The following is a 20,157-nucleotide window of genomic DNA, read 5'->3' as shown; positions in this document are numbered from 1 at the left end:
TGACCGCGATCCCGTATCGCGATATTTGTTGAATGTGTAAATGATGGATCGCAGAATAGCCTAATATTCTGAAATCCAGATCACGATCCAAATACATATCACAATATATACTGAACATGTACCAATGCCCTTTCATTACTTTGTTTACTTTAGAGGATGATGCGACAATTAGATTTGTCACCGTTTTACCGTCAGCACTTTCCTATAAGCGATATAAGGGCACAATATGATAAGGCTGTCTTCTTCTTATTATTTTCGCCAATATGGGTCTAATGCGGCATAGACCACTCTGCACTGGACTTTATATGCATTAGTCGAACATCGATGACTCATTCCTCTTCCCCGGATTTTGTACAATGCTTGCATTCCACGTTGCAGGGCCATCTTGAGAGCGTGTCCACATTATCTCTTAATTAGATCATTGTTGTTACGCTGAATGTGATCGACATTACTGCGTAGATATTAGCTTTGTCGTTTCTTGTGACAATGCGAAAGAGACGGTTTCTGCAAACGATGGCTTTATTGAGGTACATACCGCATGTTTTACGTCAATGCCCATCACAAATGCTTCAATCATGAATTGATCCTTCAACGGATGGTTTTCACCTGGATCATATTCTAGTAGTTTCATGAATTATCTAACGGACAAAACTAGAATGTTATATTTCTAAAGCTTTTAGCAGCTTTAACAGTTAATGTTGTTATACTTATAAACAGAAGTTTCTACTGATGGAAATGTTTTTAGACATGATTAATGTTGCAGGCAGTCGTTGCAGACCGTTTAATTCAAAATGATAGTTCAATTTCGTAACAATACATAGAGAAGAAACACTCCGTTTTGTCAAACAAAAATAAAACAAATCATAATATGTCTGATACAACAACAAAAAACAATTTCTAACATATATTTTTTTGCAAGAGTTAGGTTTTTGTTATGCTTTAAACATATATATATATATATAACGTTTTTATGAAAAAAATAACGTGGATCCTATTATATTCGAATTTTACTGTATTTTTTTTCTTATTAGTTTAGTAGTTTTTCATCGGCTGAATTTTTTCCGAATTAGAATGGGTGGTCTACGAACCTATCAGTTGCTTAAGAAATACGCTACGTTTACGTGTAGAGTGTTTCTACTACTACTTTTTACAGCCGTATAGCTTTCAGCAGCTGCCAAGTCGAATTTATAGAAGGTGGCGACAAAATTACAATATGTACAAAAACAACGTACTTTGTTTTTGTTAAAAGAACAGATAGATTTGACAGCTCCAACCAACATAAACAAAAACAAATTGCAAGTGTTTTTGTAAATGTTGTAGAATCGACACCACCTGGTATATAAATTCGCCTTGATACGCTTACACTTGTTTGTTTATTTGTGCAAAAGAGTTCCTTACCAATTTGTATATGCCATAAATTTTCAAGATTTTGGAATAAATTTGATTAAATTCAAGTAATTAAATTTCAAAATGATTGCAGATGATGGCGCAGAGGCCATTGAGGATGACATTGATAACAATGAATTACTGCATGAAGTATATGAAAATGTCCAGGATTCCGATTTTACGCGCTTAACAGAAATGGTAGCTATGTTATACAAATTAAAAAAAATTAACTTCTTTACATAAATTTTGTTTAAATTATAGGTACGCAAACATTATTTGAATTATTTGGAGAAACAATTGGAAGAGAATTTGTTGAATTCCAATTACACCAACAAAAAGAATGGCATTCACAAGGAGGACTATGATAATGAGTTGTGTAAAAAGTCAATTAAGAAAACAGCTGAGCTGTTGGAGGACAAAGCGGTTAAAGCATGTATGATAGCTAAATTCTATCAAAGAGCTATGGTTAAAATAGTAAGTTAATATATGTTAACACAAAGCCTAAAAATAGACTTTACTTATTGAATTAAATAAAAAAAACAAGAGTGCAACATTCGGTTGTGTCGAATCTTATATACCCTTCACCAAAGTAGGTATACTTTAAGATAAATATTAAAAACTATTTTTTGGTGAAACAAATTTGTTTACTTATACTCGTATCTCAGCCAATTGTGAAACGAATTTCTCAATTTTAAATATCACTGTTCCGCTGAAATTATAAACAGAATAAAATACAAGTGATTGTGCCGAATCTTAAATACCATTTTCACTCATCAGTATGGCTAGAGTTTAGCCCTTGATTTGTTTTAATATTATGATTAAGATATATGGATATTAGAAAAACATAGAAGTTTTTTATTACATGAATAATAAAACATTATATTCTCTTAATAATAACTACATACTTTCTGTATATTATTTTAAAAAATAACATTACATCTTACAGATTGCAATTGTAAGGCGTACAACGCAGGAAAAACGCTTATTAACTCATTTAGAAAAATGCATACAAACTAAAGACGAGTGTAAACCAGTCATATCTTCCAAAGAAACACAAACAGAAGCTGGTCTTCTAGTAGACGAAACCATTGACCGAAATCCAATAGTTGATAATGAACATGATAAGAATATAATGTCTTTAGATGAGAAGATTGAAATGTTTCAAAAACATTTACAAAAAGAAAAATGTATTGATATCGTAAAAAAGTATCCCTTAAATAATTACACACACAAGATGTCTAAAAGACAACATAAACATCATCACGAACACCAAAATTATCGTGGACACAATAGGCATCGTGGCGAACAACGTTCTAAACATAAACCGGAAGTAGACTTTAGCCCAGCATCGTCCGTTGTAACAGCTCCAAATTCGCCTACATCTCCTATTATAAAGCAAACTACCACCCCCACCACTCTTTTAGATAGTTCTATAGTTGGATGCAGTGCAGTTACTGTGGTGGAAAATGAAAATTCCAACGATAGCATTGGTGCGGAATTGGCTCGTCTTTTTAGCGAGGAGAAAACAGAATTGGATGAAATTTTTGGCATTGATCCCAACGATGAGCCAGACGATCCCCAGATTTGCAAAATTCTTAAGGAAATTGAGGATGCAAAAATTAATCCTACAAACGAAGAAAGCAAACCAAGTACATGTACACAAAGTAATATGGAAAACCTAGAACCCGAAACTTGTAATAGCTTCCTAGAACCGAAACAAGAACAATTAAAACAACCCTGCAGTGATTTAAGCCTGACCATAGACTTAAGTAAAAGCATTTGGCCTTGTGAACTGTTTATGCAGAGACGCAAACTAAGTGAATCGTTAGCTCGGCTTATTGATGAAGACATGCGCTGGCATGATGTTATGAAATGGAAATTTTCCCTGCTCTTTGGTGAAGACAGTGATGATGAATTTACACCCTGCAGCCCCAGCATAGAATTGGATGAAGTCTTAATTGGCAGCTGTATAAGGCGCATTTCCCCTTGGGTGGTCAAACATCTTATGAAACCCATGAGAGATGGTTTAATTGGCAACCGTTTCTTATTCAAAAAGTTGGCCAAGAATTTAGCCCGAAGTATTATTATGGAAAATCAATATCCAGGTAAATTATAATAATGTTTATTAAAATTTTTATTTTTTTTTTAATAAAGAATTAAAATTTGATTTCATTTTTAGATGAATCAATCATTAAAGATTGTGTCGAAAATTTCTTTTGCCTGCATCAGGCTGTTATGTCACTGGAAGATTTGGAAGTAGATATGCCAAGTATATCGTATTTTTAACTAAATATAAATAAATAAGTACTACGTGTATTAATTAATAAATTAATATTGTACAAAATTATATTTGTATGTGTGATTTTTAAATTAATAAGAACATTATTGTGAAAATTGTTTGGAATTTTAAAAAATATTGTTTTCTTTCTAAATTTAAGTCTGAGAAATTTCATTATTACTTCACGCTAAATACAGAAGATACAAGGTACAGCACTTGTACCAGGATAGAAAACGGACTACTCCTTCCATTCCCACACCTATTTATGACAATTTCTTAATTTCTATTAAAAACATTAGTCTTAGCAAAAAAGTTGGCGTTGCAAATTCATTATTTTATTGAAATCACTATATCTCGTAAACTGTAGCATATACAAATACCCGGTTTTAAATATGTTTCAGAGTTAGAACTGGACTACACACCAAACTATTTTATTAACGCCCACTGCCACGCCCACATATATAATTGTGATTTATATCTTAAAACCTTTAATTTTGTACAAAAAAGTGGGCGTGGCAAATTAATATTATTTTCCAATGATAGCCAAATTTGTGTTCTTCAACTGAGACAAATTTCAGCATCATAGCTTTTATACTTTTGGAGATTGAAGTTACATTCCAAAAACATTTTAATGGCAAAAATATTTAAAAATTAAATTTGATTTTTTTTGCCAAGTAATAGGTGACCATAATGTTATAGAAGGCAAATGGTTTGTTAACTATTTTATTCAAATCATTATATCTCGTAAACTATAATAGTTACAAAAACAAGGTTTTGAGGATGCTGTAGAATTGGAACAGGGGTACAAAGTAAACTATTTTGTTAACGCCCACTGCCACGCCTACATATATAATTCTGATTTATATCTTAAAACCTTTAATTTTGTACAAAATAGTGGGCGTGGCAAATTAATATTATTTTCGAATGATAGCCAAATTTGTGTTATTCAACTGAGACAAATTTCAGCATCATAGCTTTTATACTTTTGGAGATTGAAGTTTCATTCCAAAAACATTTTAATGGCAAAAATATTTAAAAATTAAATTTGATTTTTTTGCCAAGTAATAGGTGACCATAATGTTATAGAAGGCGAATGGTTTGTTAACTATTTTATTCAAATCATTATATCTCGTAAACTATAATAGTTACAAAAACAAGGTTTTGAGGATGCTGTAGAATTAGAACAGGGGTACAAAGTAAACTATTTTGTTAACGCCCACTGCCACGCCTACATATATAATTGTGATTTATATCTTAAAACCTTTAATTTTGTACAAAAAAGTGGGCGTGGCAAATTAATATTATTTTCCAATGATAGCCAAATTTGTGTTCTTCAACTGAGACAAATTTCAGCATCATAGCTTTTATACTTTTGGAGATTGAAGTTACATTCCAAAAACATTTTAATGGCAAAAATATTTAAAAATTAAATTTGATTTTTTTTGCCAAGTAATAGGTGACCATAATGTTATAGAAGGCGAATGGTTTGTTAACTATTTTATTCAAATCATTATATCTCGTAAACTATAATAGTAACAAAGACAAGGTTTTGAGGATGTTGTAGAGTTGGAACTGAGCTACACAGCAAACTATTTTATTAACGCCCACTGCCACGCCTACATATCAAATTGTGTCACTTTACCTTAAAACCCACTAATTTCGTACTAAAATTAAAATTTTTACCAAATAATAGACGATTGTGTGAAATTTAAGATTACAATTATTTATAATTCAGAAGTTTGAGAAATATAAGTGAAACAATTATTGAAATAAATACAGATATAGAACCTTATGTTTGTAGTATCTCGAAACTAAAGCTGATATAAAGATGTAGTTTTGATCATTTTGTAGGTTTTCACCATAACTTTTATAGTTTTGAAGATACAGATTAATTTCCAAACAATTTTTAAACGAAAAATACTAATTGCATTTTTTTTTTGTCAAGTAACAAGTGAACATAATGAGAAAAAAAATTAAGCGAATTTTGTAAACTGTTTTATTTAAATCATCTCGTAAATTGTAGCACATACAAAGTCGCGGTTACAAGTATGTTGTAGAGTTGGATCTGAGCTACACAGCAAACTATTTTATTAGCGCCCACTGTCACGCCTACTAATACATTTTGTTATTTTGCCTAAAAATAAATATTGATTTCCGAAAACATTTTGCAAGGAAATTCTGTTAAATCTTACTACATATTTATTTATTCCTGTTTTTAAAGTGGTCGTGTAAATTTTATGAAACCTTGTTGATGAATTCCTTGCATTTCCAAACAAAAATACTTACACTACATGCTATGGGATGAAAAACAAATATCAATTTTTTTAGTGTTATGATTACAATAAGAGTTTTTCCTTTTCTTTTTGTTTTTTTTTTATAATTATATAAATTTTTTAAATAGTTATAATATTATATTTATTTTAATAAACGAATATTATGTTGTTTTTGTTGCAACTGCTGCTGTGCATGCACATGTTAAGAGTTTATGAACATATATCGTCCAAACGTTAAAATAAAAGAAGGAAAACAGCAACTATCAAACGTAACTAATTGAAATCAGTTCCAAATGGAAAACATATGAAGTGACGAGAATCAAACATTATTTGGACAAATGGAACTAAGAGAATTTAGGCCAATTTGATAGTTTTGTTTCAGACGGTGTTTGTTTTATTTTGTTGTTGTTGTTACAAAACCACAGAGACGACGACAATGGCTACATAATTCATTATTACATGTGCTTTAGTTCTGTATTTTTGTTTGTTTATTTGTATTTTTTTTAAATTAAAGATGTTGTTTTGTTGCTAATCTGTTCTGTTCTGTTCAGTTGTTGTGTTGTTCTTAGTTAATTGTTTGCTAAGAGTGTGTATTGTTATTGCGGCTGTTGTGGCAATACTCTCTGTTGTTGTTGTTTTTATTCTTGCAATTCATGTTGATTTTATGTTGTTGTAGTGATTTGGCGGGTCTATGGAGATGATAACACTACCTAGTATCGGGTATTTGATTTGTATTTGCTGCCGACATTGCTGCTGCAGCTGCAGACGCGGCAGCACTCTGTTTGTATTTTTGTGGTTGTTGACCTTGTTGCTGTTGTTGCGACTGTGAACCGGTAGCAGTTGCAGCTGCGACTCCCGCCGAAGCGGGTGGTGGACGACCACGTCTTTCAATACCTCCTCTATCTGTTGCGCCACCGGCAGCATTACCTGCGCCACCACCACTGGTTGGCTTAATGCCAGCTGCACTATTAGCGACTTTCTTTTTGCTTGAATATGCCTGCTGCTGCTGTTGTTGTTTTAAATCTTCTACGACAAAGTCTTCAGGCGAAGTCTGTTGCTGTTGATGGACTTGTTGGCGTCCAGTAACGCCACTGCCACCACCACCACTACTTGCTGTATTTGTGGTTTGTGCCGATGCATCAGCAGCATTGTTATTCATCATAGTTTCTCGCACATCGTTATCAACATAATTTTCACTATCATTGGCTGTGTTTGTGTTGTTGCTGTTAGCAGCTGCTGCTGCTGCCGCCGCCTTTTCATTATTTACATTATCACTGTTGGTAGTCTCCTGGGATTCGGCACGCTTCTCATGATCGTCCTCAAGTTCCAGCGAAGAACAAGATAAAGTTGAGAGCAATAAGGCCTGTACAAATTGTGAACTGTAATGGACAAAACAAAACTCAAATAGTTACTCGTCATTTTATCATCACTTACAAATAGAGTTTCGTATTCGGTTTTAACCGAAACCGCAGTTATTCAAGGCGTAAAAGCGATATTTGAACATTTTGAAAATATGTATGACATTATGTTGTAATTATGTATGTATGTTTATTTTATAGTCAACTTATTTTAATGCTATATCTTCATATTTAATAAATTATCCCAAAATCGGAATCGCGGTTTTGAAATTCTTCGGTTATTTGGAAACTCTACTTACAACTGCTGTATGTACTTACCGATCAGCACGTTCTCGGCCAATTTCAGCCCATTCGGCATCGCTCAATGTTGGTTGCATGAATTTTGTGAGCAAGAATTGCGATTGTGCACCATCAGCGCCATTGACACCGCTTCCTGCTGCACCGGCGCTAGAGCCAGCATTTGCGCCACTTCCAGAGCCACCAATTGTCATGCCCAGCATGCTGTTGCCATTGCTACCACTGATTCCACTGCCACCAGGCTGTAGAAAGGAGGAATATTGTGGTGACAAACCGAAATCGTTGAAAGTCAAATAATTGCTAGAATTCAACGTTACTTCTCTAGTATTCAAAGCATTTGCAGCCAGACTTGATTGCTGCGATTGATGTTGCGCAGACACAGACCATTCGTTGGTACGGCACGAGCCACTGCCGCCAGCGCCGCCTCCATTAGCATTGCTACCACCGCCACTTATAAGACCGCTGCTTCCACTGCCCGAACCCGACCCAGTAGCACCACTGATTACCTCGGCCATGGTTGCATTTGAATTCGATGATGAGACCAAAGGATGTGCACGTCTTGGCAAACGTTCCAACTGTTGACGCGTAGCCTACACATGGAATTAAATTTTAAAATTTAGCAAAATCAAAACAGTTCATTCTCGGTACAAAAATTGTTTAAATAATTGCCGTCACTTGTTGGCGTTCCAGTTGTATTTGCATTTGCAATTGTTGCAGCTGTGAAGTGGGTGGACCGCCACGTCGAACACCCGACAATTGTGAGAGTAATTCAGCAATCGGATCAACCGATTCTCGTCCAGAGGGTGACAATGCTGAGAGACCACTTGAAGAGCTAAAGTGCATGTTGGAACGACGAGCCCGTGGCCCACCAAGTGTACGTCCTGGTATGCGACGTACTCCTCCTCCATGTCGAATAGCTGATGGTTCGTCGTGCAAAGAAGTTAAAGACAAAACCATATACACAAGACGAGTAATATGAAAATATCTTGTGTTATAATCGGCTATGCCGAATTTTATATATAATAATATATCTTTCATCTGGGTATGAATAAAATAATGTTTTGGTAAAAAAAATATATCTCAATTTGTTGTCTTTTTTGCTTTCTATCTTTAATTCACACTTTTATAATGCACCTGAAATGCATTAAGGTGATTGAAAAATGATTTTTTTTTTATCACACTGATAGAATAAGCTGTTTTCTGATATAAATGGTGCAAAAATATTTATTCTATCACTACCCTTTTTGTTCTAATAAAGCGTCTGAAAATCTATTAATCACACTATACATTTTAATTTGTTCGGGATAAAACAATATAATAAATAAGTTTTTTATAGTTCATGGAATTTTGAGTTGAATTTACCTGATTAAGCGGTATTACAAATATGGCCAAAAAATATGTCGCATTACGAATGTCGCGTGATAAATCATACTAGAGGTTATAAAATCAATGCGAACATTTCAACAAGACAGCTTTCAATTGATAGCTACAATGTCTTTGAATAAAAAGATTATTTCTCTTCAAAGGCGTACTAATGTAGCGATTGAGACTATGTAAATATCTATATTAGACACATCCGTCAGAATGTTTAAATATTGATTTTCGATCACATGTGAAATTTTGTTGATTTTCAATATACAGTGGTGGTCAAAACATATGCAACCAGCAACAGAATTTTACAAAAGTGGTTTAAACTACTTTAAGATGTAAACAAAAATATTCATTTGCTTATAATATTTTTTAATTTATGCTTTAAAAATAAGAATATGAAATTTAATTCAGAATTTTTTGCATTGAAAAGAAAAAAAATTTAAAAAACTACGTATGGGTTGATATTTCATTGGCCAAAACATATGCAACTAATTGCTTTTAAAACATTTCTGTCTATAAAACTTAATATTTCGTGGCAAATCCTATATTTTCAATGACGGCCTTACATCGGCAAGGCTGTGAAGCTATCAAATTGGCAATAAAATTTGCAGGAATAGCGTTCCAAGCATCTACCAATCCTTGAAACATAATATTATTAATAATATTGAATTAGTGCAATTTTCGGTGTCGATTCTTTGATTAACGATTTCCCAAATGTTCTCAATGGGATTTAGATCTGGTAATTGTGGTGGCCATTCCATTACCGAAACTGTTTCTTGTGCTAACCACGATTTAACAACATGTGAAGAGTGCTTGGGGTCGTTATCGTGCTGAATAACTCATCGAAGAGGATTATTATCCTCAGAATTTGGAAGCATTACTCTTTCCAAGATGTCTCTATAGATAAATCCATCCATTACTTCATTAATTTAGAGCGATGGGCCAACTCCAGCAGCAGAAAAACAACCCCCATACCATTACGTCGCATCCTGCAAGCTTCACCGACGATTTCCCTACGCGCAAAAACCGCTTATATTAAAAGAAAAGTTTGAAGTTTGCTATGGAGTATTTAAATTGGCCAGAAAACAAATGGACGACTGTCCTATTTAGCGACGAATCCGAATTTAATATCATCGGAAGTGATTTCATGTGTTACGTAAGACGACCACTTAACACGCGGCTTCAAGCACATACTGCAAAAAGACACTGAAACATGGAGGATGCAACGTAATGGTATGGGGGCAGTTTTTCTGCTGCTGGAGTTGGCCAATCGCTCTAAATTAATGAAATAATGGATGGATTTATCTATAGAGACATATTGGAAAGAGTAATGCTTCCAAATTCTGAGGATAATAAGCCTCTTGGATGAGTTATTCAGCACTATAACGACCCCAAGCACTCTTCACATGTTGTTAAATCGTTGTTAGCACAAGAAAGAGTTTCGGTAATGGAATGGCCACCACAATTACCAGATCTAAATCCCATTGAGAACTTTTGGGAAATCGTTAATCAAAGAATCGACACCGAAAATTGCACTAATTCAGATATTATGTTTCAAGGATTGGTAGATGCTTGGAACGCTATTCCTGCAAATTTTATTGCCAATTTAATAGCTTCACAGCCTTGCCGATGTAAGGCCGTCATTGGAAATATAGGATTTGCCACGAAATATTAAGTTTTATAGACAGAAATGTTTTAAAAGCAATTAGTTGCATATGTTTTGGCCAATGAAATATCAACCCATACGTAGTTTTTTAAATTTTTTTTCTTTTTAATGCAAAAAATTCTGAATTAAATTTCATATTCTTATTTTTAAAGCATTAATTAAAAAATATTATAAGCAAATGAATATTTTTTTTACATCTTAAAGTAGTTTAAACCACTTTTGTAAAATTCTGTTGCTGGTTGCATATGTTTTGACCACCACTGTATGTATCTGATTGATCAGTGTGTGACATGCTAAATACATTAACCCTTATTACTCTGGTGAAATATATGTATGAATAATAAATAAAATAATAATAATTAGTAGTATGTATGCATTTTGTAAAAAGGATATCAAAAATGAAATCAATTCCCGTGGTCCAGTACGATGTTCCAGTGATAGATGACCGGCAAAATCATCTGTGACTAGATTCGGTTCACCACCTGGCAGGCCAGCACATACTGGACATACCACTTCCAAACTGGTTTCCGTATGCTCCGTTGATACATGCTCCAATAATGTGGCATCACTAAAACCCATTTTCTTACAATACGGACAGGTAAAACTTTGTGGTTGCTCCGAATTGAGCATCTCACCACCAAAGAACAGCTCAATATCCGAACGCGTTAAAATACATTGCATTGGATGATCCACCAAGTGGCGCGTTGAAGTGACACCCTCCTCATAACAATCGGCACATAAATCATAATCATAGCAAATTAAACATTTATAGCGGCGACCATTGAAATTCGATTTAAGACATGAATCGCAGCTGACACCTTTATATAACAATGAAAACCAATAAATACGAGCATATAACAACGAAAGTTGTATTTTTAATTTTCCCCCAAAAAAAACTTACCTTCATGACGACTCATTATATAGTTACGAAAACTTTAATAGTTTTCTGTTGTAATTCCTTCTCATCCACCGCCTCCTGCCTCCCTTCTAATTGTTGATATACTTTTTTGTAATGCTATCGACAGACTTCTTTTCTTTCCAATTTGAATAAAAAGGCTTTGTCTATAGCACCAAATGGCTATTTTTTTCGTTTTGTTTATTTTTATGGTTGTGTTATATATTTTTTAGTGCTCTTCTGGTATTCTAAGTTTCAAAACAGGAACTCGAATGAAAACCAAATGTTTAGCAATTCTTTAGTAATTATTCCAGTTTAAGGGAGGTTTGTTTAAAATGGTTGAATGGGTATATTGTTGATGGGGTTTTATTAAATTGATTAGCAACAAATTATGCTGAAAGAAAATATTGAAAACAAAAAAAATTATAAAATTAAAAATGTTGTTGAAATTTTATAACGCATATAAACTGACTGTCATGACATCTCTATAGTTCAGGTCATTTTTATTTGTACCAATTAAGGACCATTGAGATAACTAACGAATCACTTTAGATCAGGGATGGAAAATGAAAAGACTGACAGTATTTTCAATTGGAAATAAATAGTGTTATATTGAAGATTTTTTAAAGAAAATACTGCTATACTAAAGATTTTCTATAGAAAAGACAGTTATACTGAAGATTTTTTTTAAGAAAATTTAACTCAAGACATAAAATTGTTGCAAAATCTAATTTTTTTCAAAATTGTTCCTTTTCTTTAATTTTTGTTTGCTTAAAAGAAAGCTTAGGTCCTCCTTTAAGATATTTTGTTTAGTGGGATGCGTGTGGGATATCTATCAAAATAAATATTTTGTAACTCAAGACATAAAATTTTTAAAATTTGTGAAATTTTTTTGGAAAATCGAATGGGCCCTTTTTAAATTAAACACTTACATATGTCTGAGCATAGTACATATAAAGAAATTTATAAATTTGGCCTATTAAATATCTTCTAAAATAATTATTCTATCTCGAAATATTTTGAGATATATTTTTTATTTTTTCGAAAAACTGCCAAGTCAAAATTTTTAAAATTGCACACGATTATCAAAAATTTGTGTCGAGATTTTTTCTAAGTTGGCGGCCTTCGGACACCAGGAAGGGTTTTCACCTCCGGGGTGCTTCGAATAGCGGTGTCACATAGTAGATACTATAGAGAGCTGAAAAAATATTATGGGTCGATTATGGATGGCAACCGAACTTCAGTTGCGTTGTCAGTTGCCTAAATTGTATTACAGATGGCAACTGACAGCATCATTTTCTGTTTCCAAATGGAAACCAGAAATTTGTGATTGCCCTCTGACAACGCAACTGAAGTTCGGTTGCCATCCATAATCGACACATTAGTCTTTGAATCTGAAACACAGTTAATGTTGAAACTCTACTAGAGTCTTATAGGTATTTAAGTACATATTTTATTTACACCAATTAAGATTAACAAACGATGTACTACTTTACATTAACTAATAGGTATGTTATCTCAATAAACTGTATGATACTCTACATGTTAAAAACAAAGTATAATCTCTTCCAGATATTAATTAAATAATCCTATCATACCTATTTGAAGAACATTTCAGTCTGACCTCGAAATATTGTAAAATACTTATACATTATTTTAACTAATTAGTTTACCAACGCATAAATATTAAAATTTTCACAAAACTATTTAGTATATTCTAAAATATTTTACAAATTTAATAATTTCAATATTTGATGCGCAATGAAATCATTATTTTAAATTGTAATGAACTCAAATATAAACAAGTTATTTATATGGTACATATATGTATGTATATACCATATACATATATATACATACCTATGTATAATTAAATATTTACATATATAAATAAAACTGAATCACAGATAATTCATAGTAAAAAAATGCATTTTATTAACAAACTATTTTTTCTGCAGCTAAATCTAATAAGAATTACCAAATAAATTTTTTTCTTTAACGATTTGGGGTTTTTTTCTTCATATTTTCTTTATAGCAATTAATGTTATTTGACATGTTTTTTTTACCTTTTTTTAATTTTTAAAGTAGATAATGAAATACGAAAAAATTTTTGCACAACAAAAATAAGAACATGAGAATTAGACAGACACTTTGAAAGAAAAAATACACACACACAAAAGAATTGATGAAAAATCTCTTTGTTGTTATTGACTAAATTAAATAAATTTTCCGTTTTCTTTTCATTTGTTTAATACTAAAAATGCAGCGCAATTTTCATTGTAAAATTTCTTTTCTTTCTCAAAAAATATCGAGCAATAAAACAACGATATTTTTAACTTTATGTTTGTGCAAAAAGAAAAAAGTATGAATATATTTCTTCTTTATTTTCTTTTTTCTTTTAAGTCTCTCGGATGACGTTCTCTGAATGATGCTAACATGTCGAAAAAAAATCGTCAACATTGTAAAAAAAAGTACACACATAATAAACATAAAAATTAATATATCTAATTGTATTTAGTAATTTAGAAAGAGTTGGTGTATAATTAGCAAAATGAGTAGATAATTGTATACTATTTTCAAAATCAACACAAATTTCAATAAATTGTAATATGAATGAATTGTAATTTAAGTCTCACAAAAGGGAGATTTTCGATAAAAAGTCGAATAAAAAAGAGGATTTTATTTATATTTTTGCTTGATTCAATTTAGAAAAGCGTCATAATAAGTAGCAAGGATGTCCAAAAATGATTAAATTATAATACAAAAATATATAAATAGATGGGATTTTTGTCCGGAAATCGTGTTTGTTTTTTATACAAACATCGGAGAAGTGTTTGGGGGATTTACAATTATATTATTTGTGATGATTAAAGCTTAATATGTATTTAATTTATTACAATATTTTAAAATGATTATGAATTATAAACAAAAATAATATCTGGCACATAAAACATAAACTTATCAATAAAAACACTAGTTAGACAGATCGCCGAATTTAAAGTTTACTATATAATTCGTGTAGATGAGGGTCCTGAAAAAAGTCGAACAATCAATTACGTTTCCTAAAAAAAATCGATGTCATTTTTTTACATTTGTTGTACAAATTTTTAAAATGCATTTTTTCATGGCAGCCATATATTTCTATACATTAAAATAAGACAAGTCGCAAAAATCGGCTATCCGTAAATAGTAAAGGTCGAAAATTCAGCTTTTAAAAATCGAAAAAGTCGACTTTTTTTCAATTATATATATCTATATTTTATACTATACACATCATAACTGTTGTCGTTATTATGTCAGAGATTAATAATAAAGCAATTACATTATATATATGTATTAATTTTAGTAGACATCACTGTTCACGTCTGAAAGCTGGTAATCTTAAAAAAATCATCGGACCTAGAAATACCTTGTTTCATTATATGTTGCAAAATGGCAAGGCGAAAATAAAAAAAAATGTTTGCATTCTTAAGTTTCATACAAAAATACAAATATTATCATACAAATATTATATTATCACAAAAATAAGCGATATTATTAATCATAAGTGCAACTTTAAACATCCCTGCGTTATTAATCAGAAATATTGAATGTTTTTTTTGTTGTGTTCTTAATTTGTATTTCCTTTTTGTACTCTTTTTTCGATTAGTTTAGAAATCTCTTGTTTAACTGTTTCGTCTAATTAGTTGAAAAGAGATGACATTAGAAAATGCAAAAACAAGAAATGCATTATTGCTATTTTATTTATTTGTTTTGCATTATAAATTTATTTAAATAAATTTTCTTAAGTTGCATATAAATAAATAATAAATTTAACATTTTCGAGAACTATGGACAAATTTAAGGCGCAGTTGATATGCACATATTTTTATAACATATTTATAGTTAATATAATTTATGGCTACATTTTTTCTAAAGAGAACAATGCGCTTAAAAATGCAAGGGGGCTCAATATAATCGTGCATAAACGAACTTGAATTGGTTGGTTGGGTCACCGTCGTTATGTCCCGCGAAGGTAAAAAATGTTATACTTTTTTCTTGTTTGCTCCACACGCACACACACACAGATACAACAAAACAATTATTAAATAACCAAATTTTTTGCACTTTTTTAACAACTACCAATAGGTATTATTGCTTTTGGTATAAACAAAATTTGTTTTTTTTTAATTAAACTTTTACAACGATTAACACTTTTTGTTAATTCTCTTGTTTATTTGAGAACTTTTTAATATTGTTTAATTTTAATCATTAAACATCTTTATTTTTTCAAGACATCTTTTCTTCCTTTTATAATTTAAATTGCCATGACAAGTGAAAAATTTTAATTTTCCTATGTATTTTTTTTCTTTTCACACTCTATTGCTTTTTTTGCGTATTCTGGGGAAAAATCTATTGAATATATTATCACGTACTTTTTTCAATATGTTGTTAGTGTACCAAAATTGTTTTATAGTTTTTATGTTATTTTGACTTTTCAAATTATAAATTAACAAAAATTTAGAAGTAAAAATAAAACAATTTATATTTTTTTCTGTAATATTTCGAGACGATTTCGTGGTTTTTTCTCTTGCCTTGTCGTACTCGAATGGCCAGGGTTGTTTATAATGTTGCTAATTTTGCAGGGATGATTTTTTAGGTATTGGCTAAATTTCTTAAATACTAATTATGTTAAATGTATATATTTTTTGTTTCTGAATACTAATTTTATTAAATATATACATATGTATATTGTTTATTAATTAATTATTCTGACAATTTGTTTTGTATTCGTTTTATATTATGCAGAGCAGTGATTAAATAAACCCGTCTGGCAACTCTTCCAACAACAACAAAAAATGCTATCGGTTTACAATAATTTCCTTTTGCCTTCTTCAATTAAACACATTTGTTTTTTTTATAATTAAAAATTTTATTCTTCTGGTTTTTCTGGTGGTGGTCCACAAGGCTGCAGCATACGTTCCATTAAATCAAATTTTACTCTTCCTTTTGTTTCATTTAATGAAATAGCAAAATAATTCTGCATATCATAATGTCCCATGTAGCTGGCCAAGGAGTCACGATGCTGATTTGTTAGCCATTCGTACTTCGTGGTGTCTGCATGTCCAGTACCAATATATTTACTTTGTAAATGTTCCAATTGACTGTGAATATTATAACGATCACCCATTTTTTGTTTGTTTAATAAATTGTTAAGTTTTTTATTTTTTGTGTTGATATATTGTTCTGAAGCTAGCGAATGGACAGAGTTGCTTTAAATGGTTTTTATTTAGCTAACACTATCGAATGGACAGAGTTGCTTAAAATAATATTAATTTATCAGGGAGGATGTTTTTCGTAATATTAAACTTAATACGAATTTTTAATAAAATATTTTATTTTGTTTTTGATTACTAATTTTATTAAATATATATATTGTTTATTAATCAATTATTCTGACAATTTAACTTGTTTTTAAGATGTATGTTATGCCTAGCAATGATTAAACTCATCGTCTTCTATCTGTAACAAAAAAATGCTATCGATTTACAGTAATTTTATTTTACCATCCTCAGTAAAACAGATTGTGAGTTGAAGGTTCGACGTCAAACCATTGAAAAAACTACACCATTTCAAGTAGAAATTGAGCAAATACAAATTTATATTAAAAATATTAATAATAACAAATCAAATTAATATTTAGAAAAAAACGAACCGTAATTGAGAAATTCAAATTTGTATTGGGAAAATACTAATTGTAATTATGAAATAACCAATTGAAAATTAAAGTTGAGAGAATACATCTCGACGTTGAAAAAAACATAAATTTATATTGAGAAATTATAAATTTCTGTTAGGTTTAAAAATAGTAATTTATACATATATGTATTTATTTTATAAGAAACAATTTTTTAAAACAATATTTTTCTAGGTATCAATTTTGATTTGGATAAACTCTAGTTTGTGAGCACCACTTACAGAATATTAGGCTATTCTATGATCCGTCAATACTGCATGCTACACCTTGTCGTTTTCAATTTGTATTTTCTAAAGTTCAACTAGAAATGGTGTAGAACGCAACACTGGTACTCAAACATATTGCAACATTTTGAACGAACTCCACAAGTTGTATTTTAGTTTGAATCACACAAAACAGCTGACAGCTGCAACATATTTTTTTATATGAAGTTTTTACGAGCTAAATTTGGGTGGTCATGAGCCAATTAGTCCCCATAAGAAATGCACGGTGTGTGTACTCATGTTGAACTCTGTTATGATAAAGTGTACAGATCTGGCAGCATTTTTTTTTTACAAATCAACTTTGTTATTTTGAACACTAAAAAACAAATTTTCAAAATGTGTGGTAGGACATGTTTGTAAGTAAAAATAATAATACATATTTAATTTATTAAATTACACAAGAGTATATTGCAAAATATTTACAGAACCTTGGAGCCAAGTGAAATAACAAAAGCCTGTCGTTATAAATATCGTCATGACAAGAACATTAAAACCCCAAAAGATAACAATGAGACAAAAAAAGATACAAGTGTCAAAGAGGAGCAAGATAAACTTGAACCGGAATATCGTTTGGAATTCAACTGCGGTCGTAAGTATTGTCCCTCCTACAATGTGGCTCCCACAGATATCACACCTGTGCTAGTTTCTACGGCCCATTTCTGCGACGAAGAAGATTCCAAAAACCAAAAGAACACTCGAATTGTTGTACCCATGATGTGGGGCATGATACCATTCTGGCATAGAGGTGACTGGCGTAAACATGGTTTGACCACTAACAATTGTCGTTTGGAACATATGCTGGAATCTAAGTTGTACAGAGGACCGTTTAGGCGTGGTCAGCGTTGTGTGATATTGTGCGAAGGCTTTTATGAGTGGCAAACGACAAAGTCCTCCAAACCTTCGGAGAGAGCAGCACATCTATTATATATGCCACAAAAAGATGAAATTAAAATTTATGACCGAAATACTTGGCAGGCGGAAAATATAAACCTATTAAAAATGGCTGGTCTATTTGATATTTGGGAAGATGAACATGGTGATAAAATCTATAGTTATGCCGTTATTACCTTTGAATCTTCCAAAATTATGTCCTGGATGCACCACCGAATGCCCGCTATATTGGAAACTGAAGAACAAGTTAATGTAAGTTTGCATTATACATACGTATGTATGTATATTGTTAGGAATATTGAATAAATATAATTACCATTTTAGAATTGGCTAGATTTTAAAAACGTTTCCGACGAGCAAGCTTTGGCAACACTCCGTCCCGCCACTCAACTTCAATGGCATCGAGTTTCGAATATAGTCAATAATTCACGCAACAAAACAGATCAGTGTAATAAACCCTTTGAAATGGTCAAAGCCGAGAAGCCGGCTATGAATAAAATGATGTCATCATGGCTTAATGTTCGAAAACGTAAAGAAGCTGCTTTGGCACAATCGGGAAGTGATTTAGATGATGAAGAATTGCAAAATTATCTAAGTGGTGGAACTGGCACTACAAGCGAAAGTGAATCGGAACTTTCATCAGCATCAAAGCGTCCACGATTTAGAGATTTTAAACGGGATTTGCGAAATCTACAAAACACGGAAGATCAGGAGGGACTCACATACGATGGTGAAAGCGATAATGAAACAAAAAATCAGAGTTAGTGAGAGTACTTTTTATGTATGTATATTTTTCTCAAGTTTGATTCATAAATAAAAATTCGCCAAAGGTAAAATGAGAAAGGGAAAGGTTTATCTCCACCTTTTATTGATCGGTTTTTCTGACATACTTTAGAAAATATGTCTGCAATACCTGATATATCTAGTTTGTTTCATAACAGAATCGGTTCAATTCGCAGATAGATTACATATAAATAGTAATAAAATAAATCGAATTCATACATATTCTATACATATATATAAAAATTAATGAGTGTATGAATCTATAGACAGCTGGGTCGATTTTCTTGAAATTTGCACAGTATCTTCCTTTGTAACTAAGGAACTTTTTATTATAAAATCTAGTGGATGTGGCATCTACCATACAAAGTAAATAGTTATTGTCGAATCAATTTTGTCATTGAGATTAAAACGGGCGGGTTCAGTGTAGGTATATGAAATATGAAAAAGAAAGTTAATTCAGCAAATTAAATTAAAAACTTTAACACAACAACTAAATGCATTTCTGATAAAAAAGAAGAATAAAAATGCAGACGCGAACAAAAATTAAAGGTCATTGTAATTAATATACTTTAGACAATTTACATACATATACATACATACATAATATTTACATACGTATGTATATTATTAAGACTATGGAAACATATAATGGAATCATGACCAACAAGATAAGGGCTAGTTGAAAAACATTTTCAATATAAAGCATTTACAGAAACTAATGTATGGATGATTGTTTAAAATATATATAGATCAGAGGTTCGCAAAAATAAATCCTCTCACCAATACACTTACTCTCACCAACACATTCAATTCTTTATTTTATTTAGTGCACCTACAAACACACAAATACAAAAACTGAAAAAATAAAGAAAAAGTCATACACCAGTGCTCATGCGTATTCCTAGTTGTCTCGTTGAGTGGACAACGACTACTAAAATGTAAGAGCATAAGAATACGTG

The 20,157-nt window shown here is 31.4% G+C and overlaps 4 protein-coding genes across 7 annotated transcripts; 2 read left to right on the top strand and 2 right to left on the bottom strand.

Annotated features, from left to right (window-relative positions):
* The first annotated feature begins 1,427 nt into the window (after positions 1-1,427).
* On the top strand, positions 1,428-3,689 carry LOC135963855 (uncharacterized). The gene is made up of 4 exons (XM_065515847.1): positions 1,428-1,584; positions 1,648-1,860; positions 2,333-3,491; positions 3,566-3,689. Exons 1-4 carry the CDS (start codon positions 1,471-1,473, stop codon positions 3,670-3,672), a joined length of 1,593 nt encoding a protein of 530 aa, XP_065371919.1. The 5' UTR covers positions 1,428-1,470; the 3' UTR covers positions 3,673-3,689.
* A 2,126-nt stretch (positions 3,690-5,815) lies between these two features.
* Positions 5,816-16,120, bottom strand: Kcmf1 (Potassium channel modulatory factor 1). 4 transcript variants are annotated; one of them, XM_065498945.1, is made up of 7 exons: positions 15,940-16,118; positions 11,531-11,918; positions 11,023-11,447; positions 8,262-8,522; positions 7,910-8,182; positions 7,614-7,834; positions 5,816-7,316 (listed from the first exon to the last, which is right to left on the bottom strand). In XM_065498945.1, the coding sequence occupies exons 2-7, from the start codon at positions 11,544-11,546 to the stop codon at positions 6,644-6,646; spliced, it is 1,869 nt and encodes a 622-aa protein (XP_065355017.1). In that variant the 5' UTR covers positions 11,547-11,918; positions 15,940-16,118; the 3' UTR covers positions 5,816-6,643. The 4 variants fall into 4 exon arrangements, with proteins under 4 accessions (XP_065355017.1, XP_065355016.1, XP_065355013.1 ...); XM_065498944.1 differs by having other exon boundaries at positions 7,614-8,182; positions 8,268-8,522; positions 15,940-16,120; XM_065498941.1 differs by having other exon boundaries at positions 7,614-8,182; positions 15,940-16,119.
* A 291-nt stretch (positions 16,121-16,411) lies between these two features.
* Sf3b5 (splicing factor 3b subunit 5) lies at positions 16,412-16,768 on the bottom strand. Its single transcript, XM_065498946.1, has one exon. It carries the CDS (start codon positions 16,692-16,694, stop codon positions 16,437-16,439), a length of 258 nt encoding a protein of 85 aa, XP_065355018.1. The 5' UTR covers positions 16,695-16,768; the 3' UTR covers positions 16,412-16,436.
* A 990-nt stretch (positions 16,769-17,758) lies between these two features.
* Positions 17,759-19,258, top strand: LOC135963854 (abasic site processing protein HMCES). The gene is made up of 3 exons (XM_065515846.1): positions 17,759-17,880; positions 17,950-18,667; positions 18,740-19,258. The coding sequence occupies exons 1-3, from the start codon at positions 17,861-17,863 to the stop codon at positions 19,178-19,180; spliced, it is 1,179 nt and encodes a 392-aa protein (XP_065371918.1). The 5' UTR covers positions 17,759-17,860; the 3' UTR covers positions 19,181-19,258.
* Positions 19,259-20,157: the final 899 nt, after the last annotated feature.

Source organism: Calliphora vicina, chromosome 1 (assembly GCF_958450345.1).
Source record: "Calliphora vicina chromosome 1, idCalVici1.1, whole genome shotgun sequence".
NCBI lineage: Eukaryota > Metazoa > Arthropoda > Insecta > Diptera > Calliphoridae > Calliphora > Calliphora vicina.
Note: the sequence above shows the minus strand (reverse complement) of the source record. Positions and strands in the feature narration are given on the sequence as shown.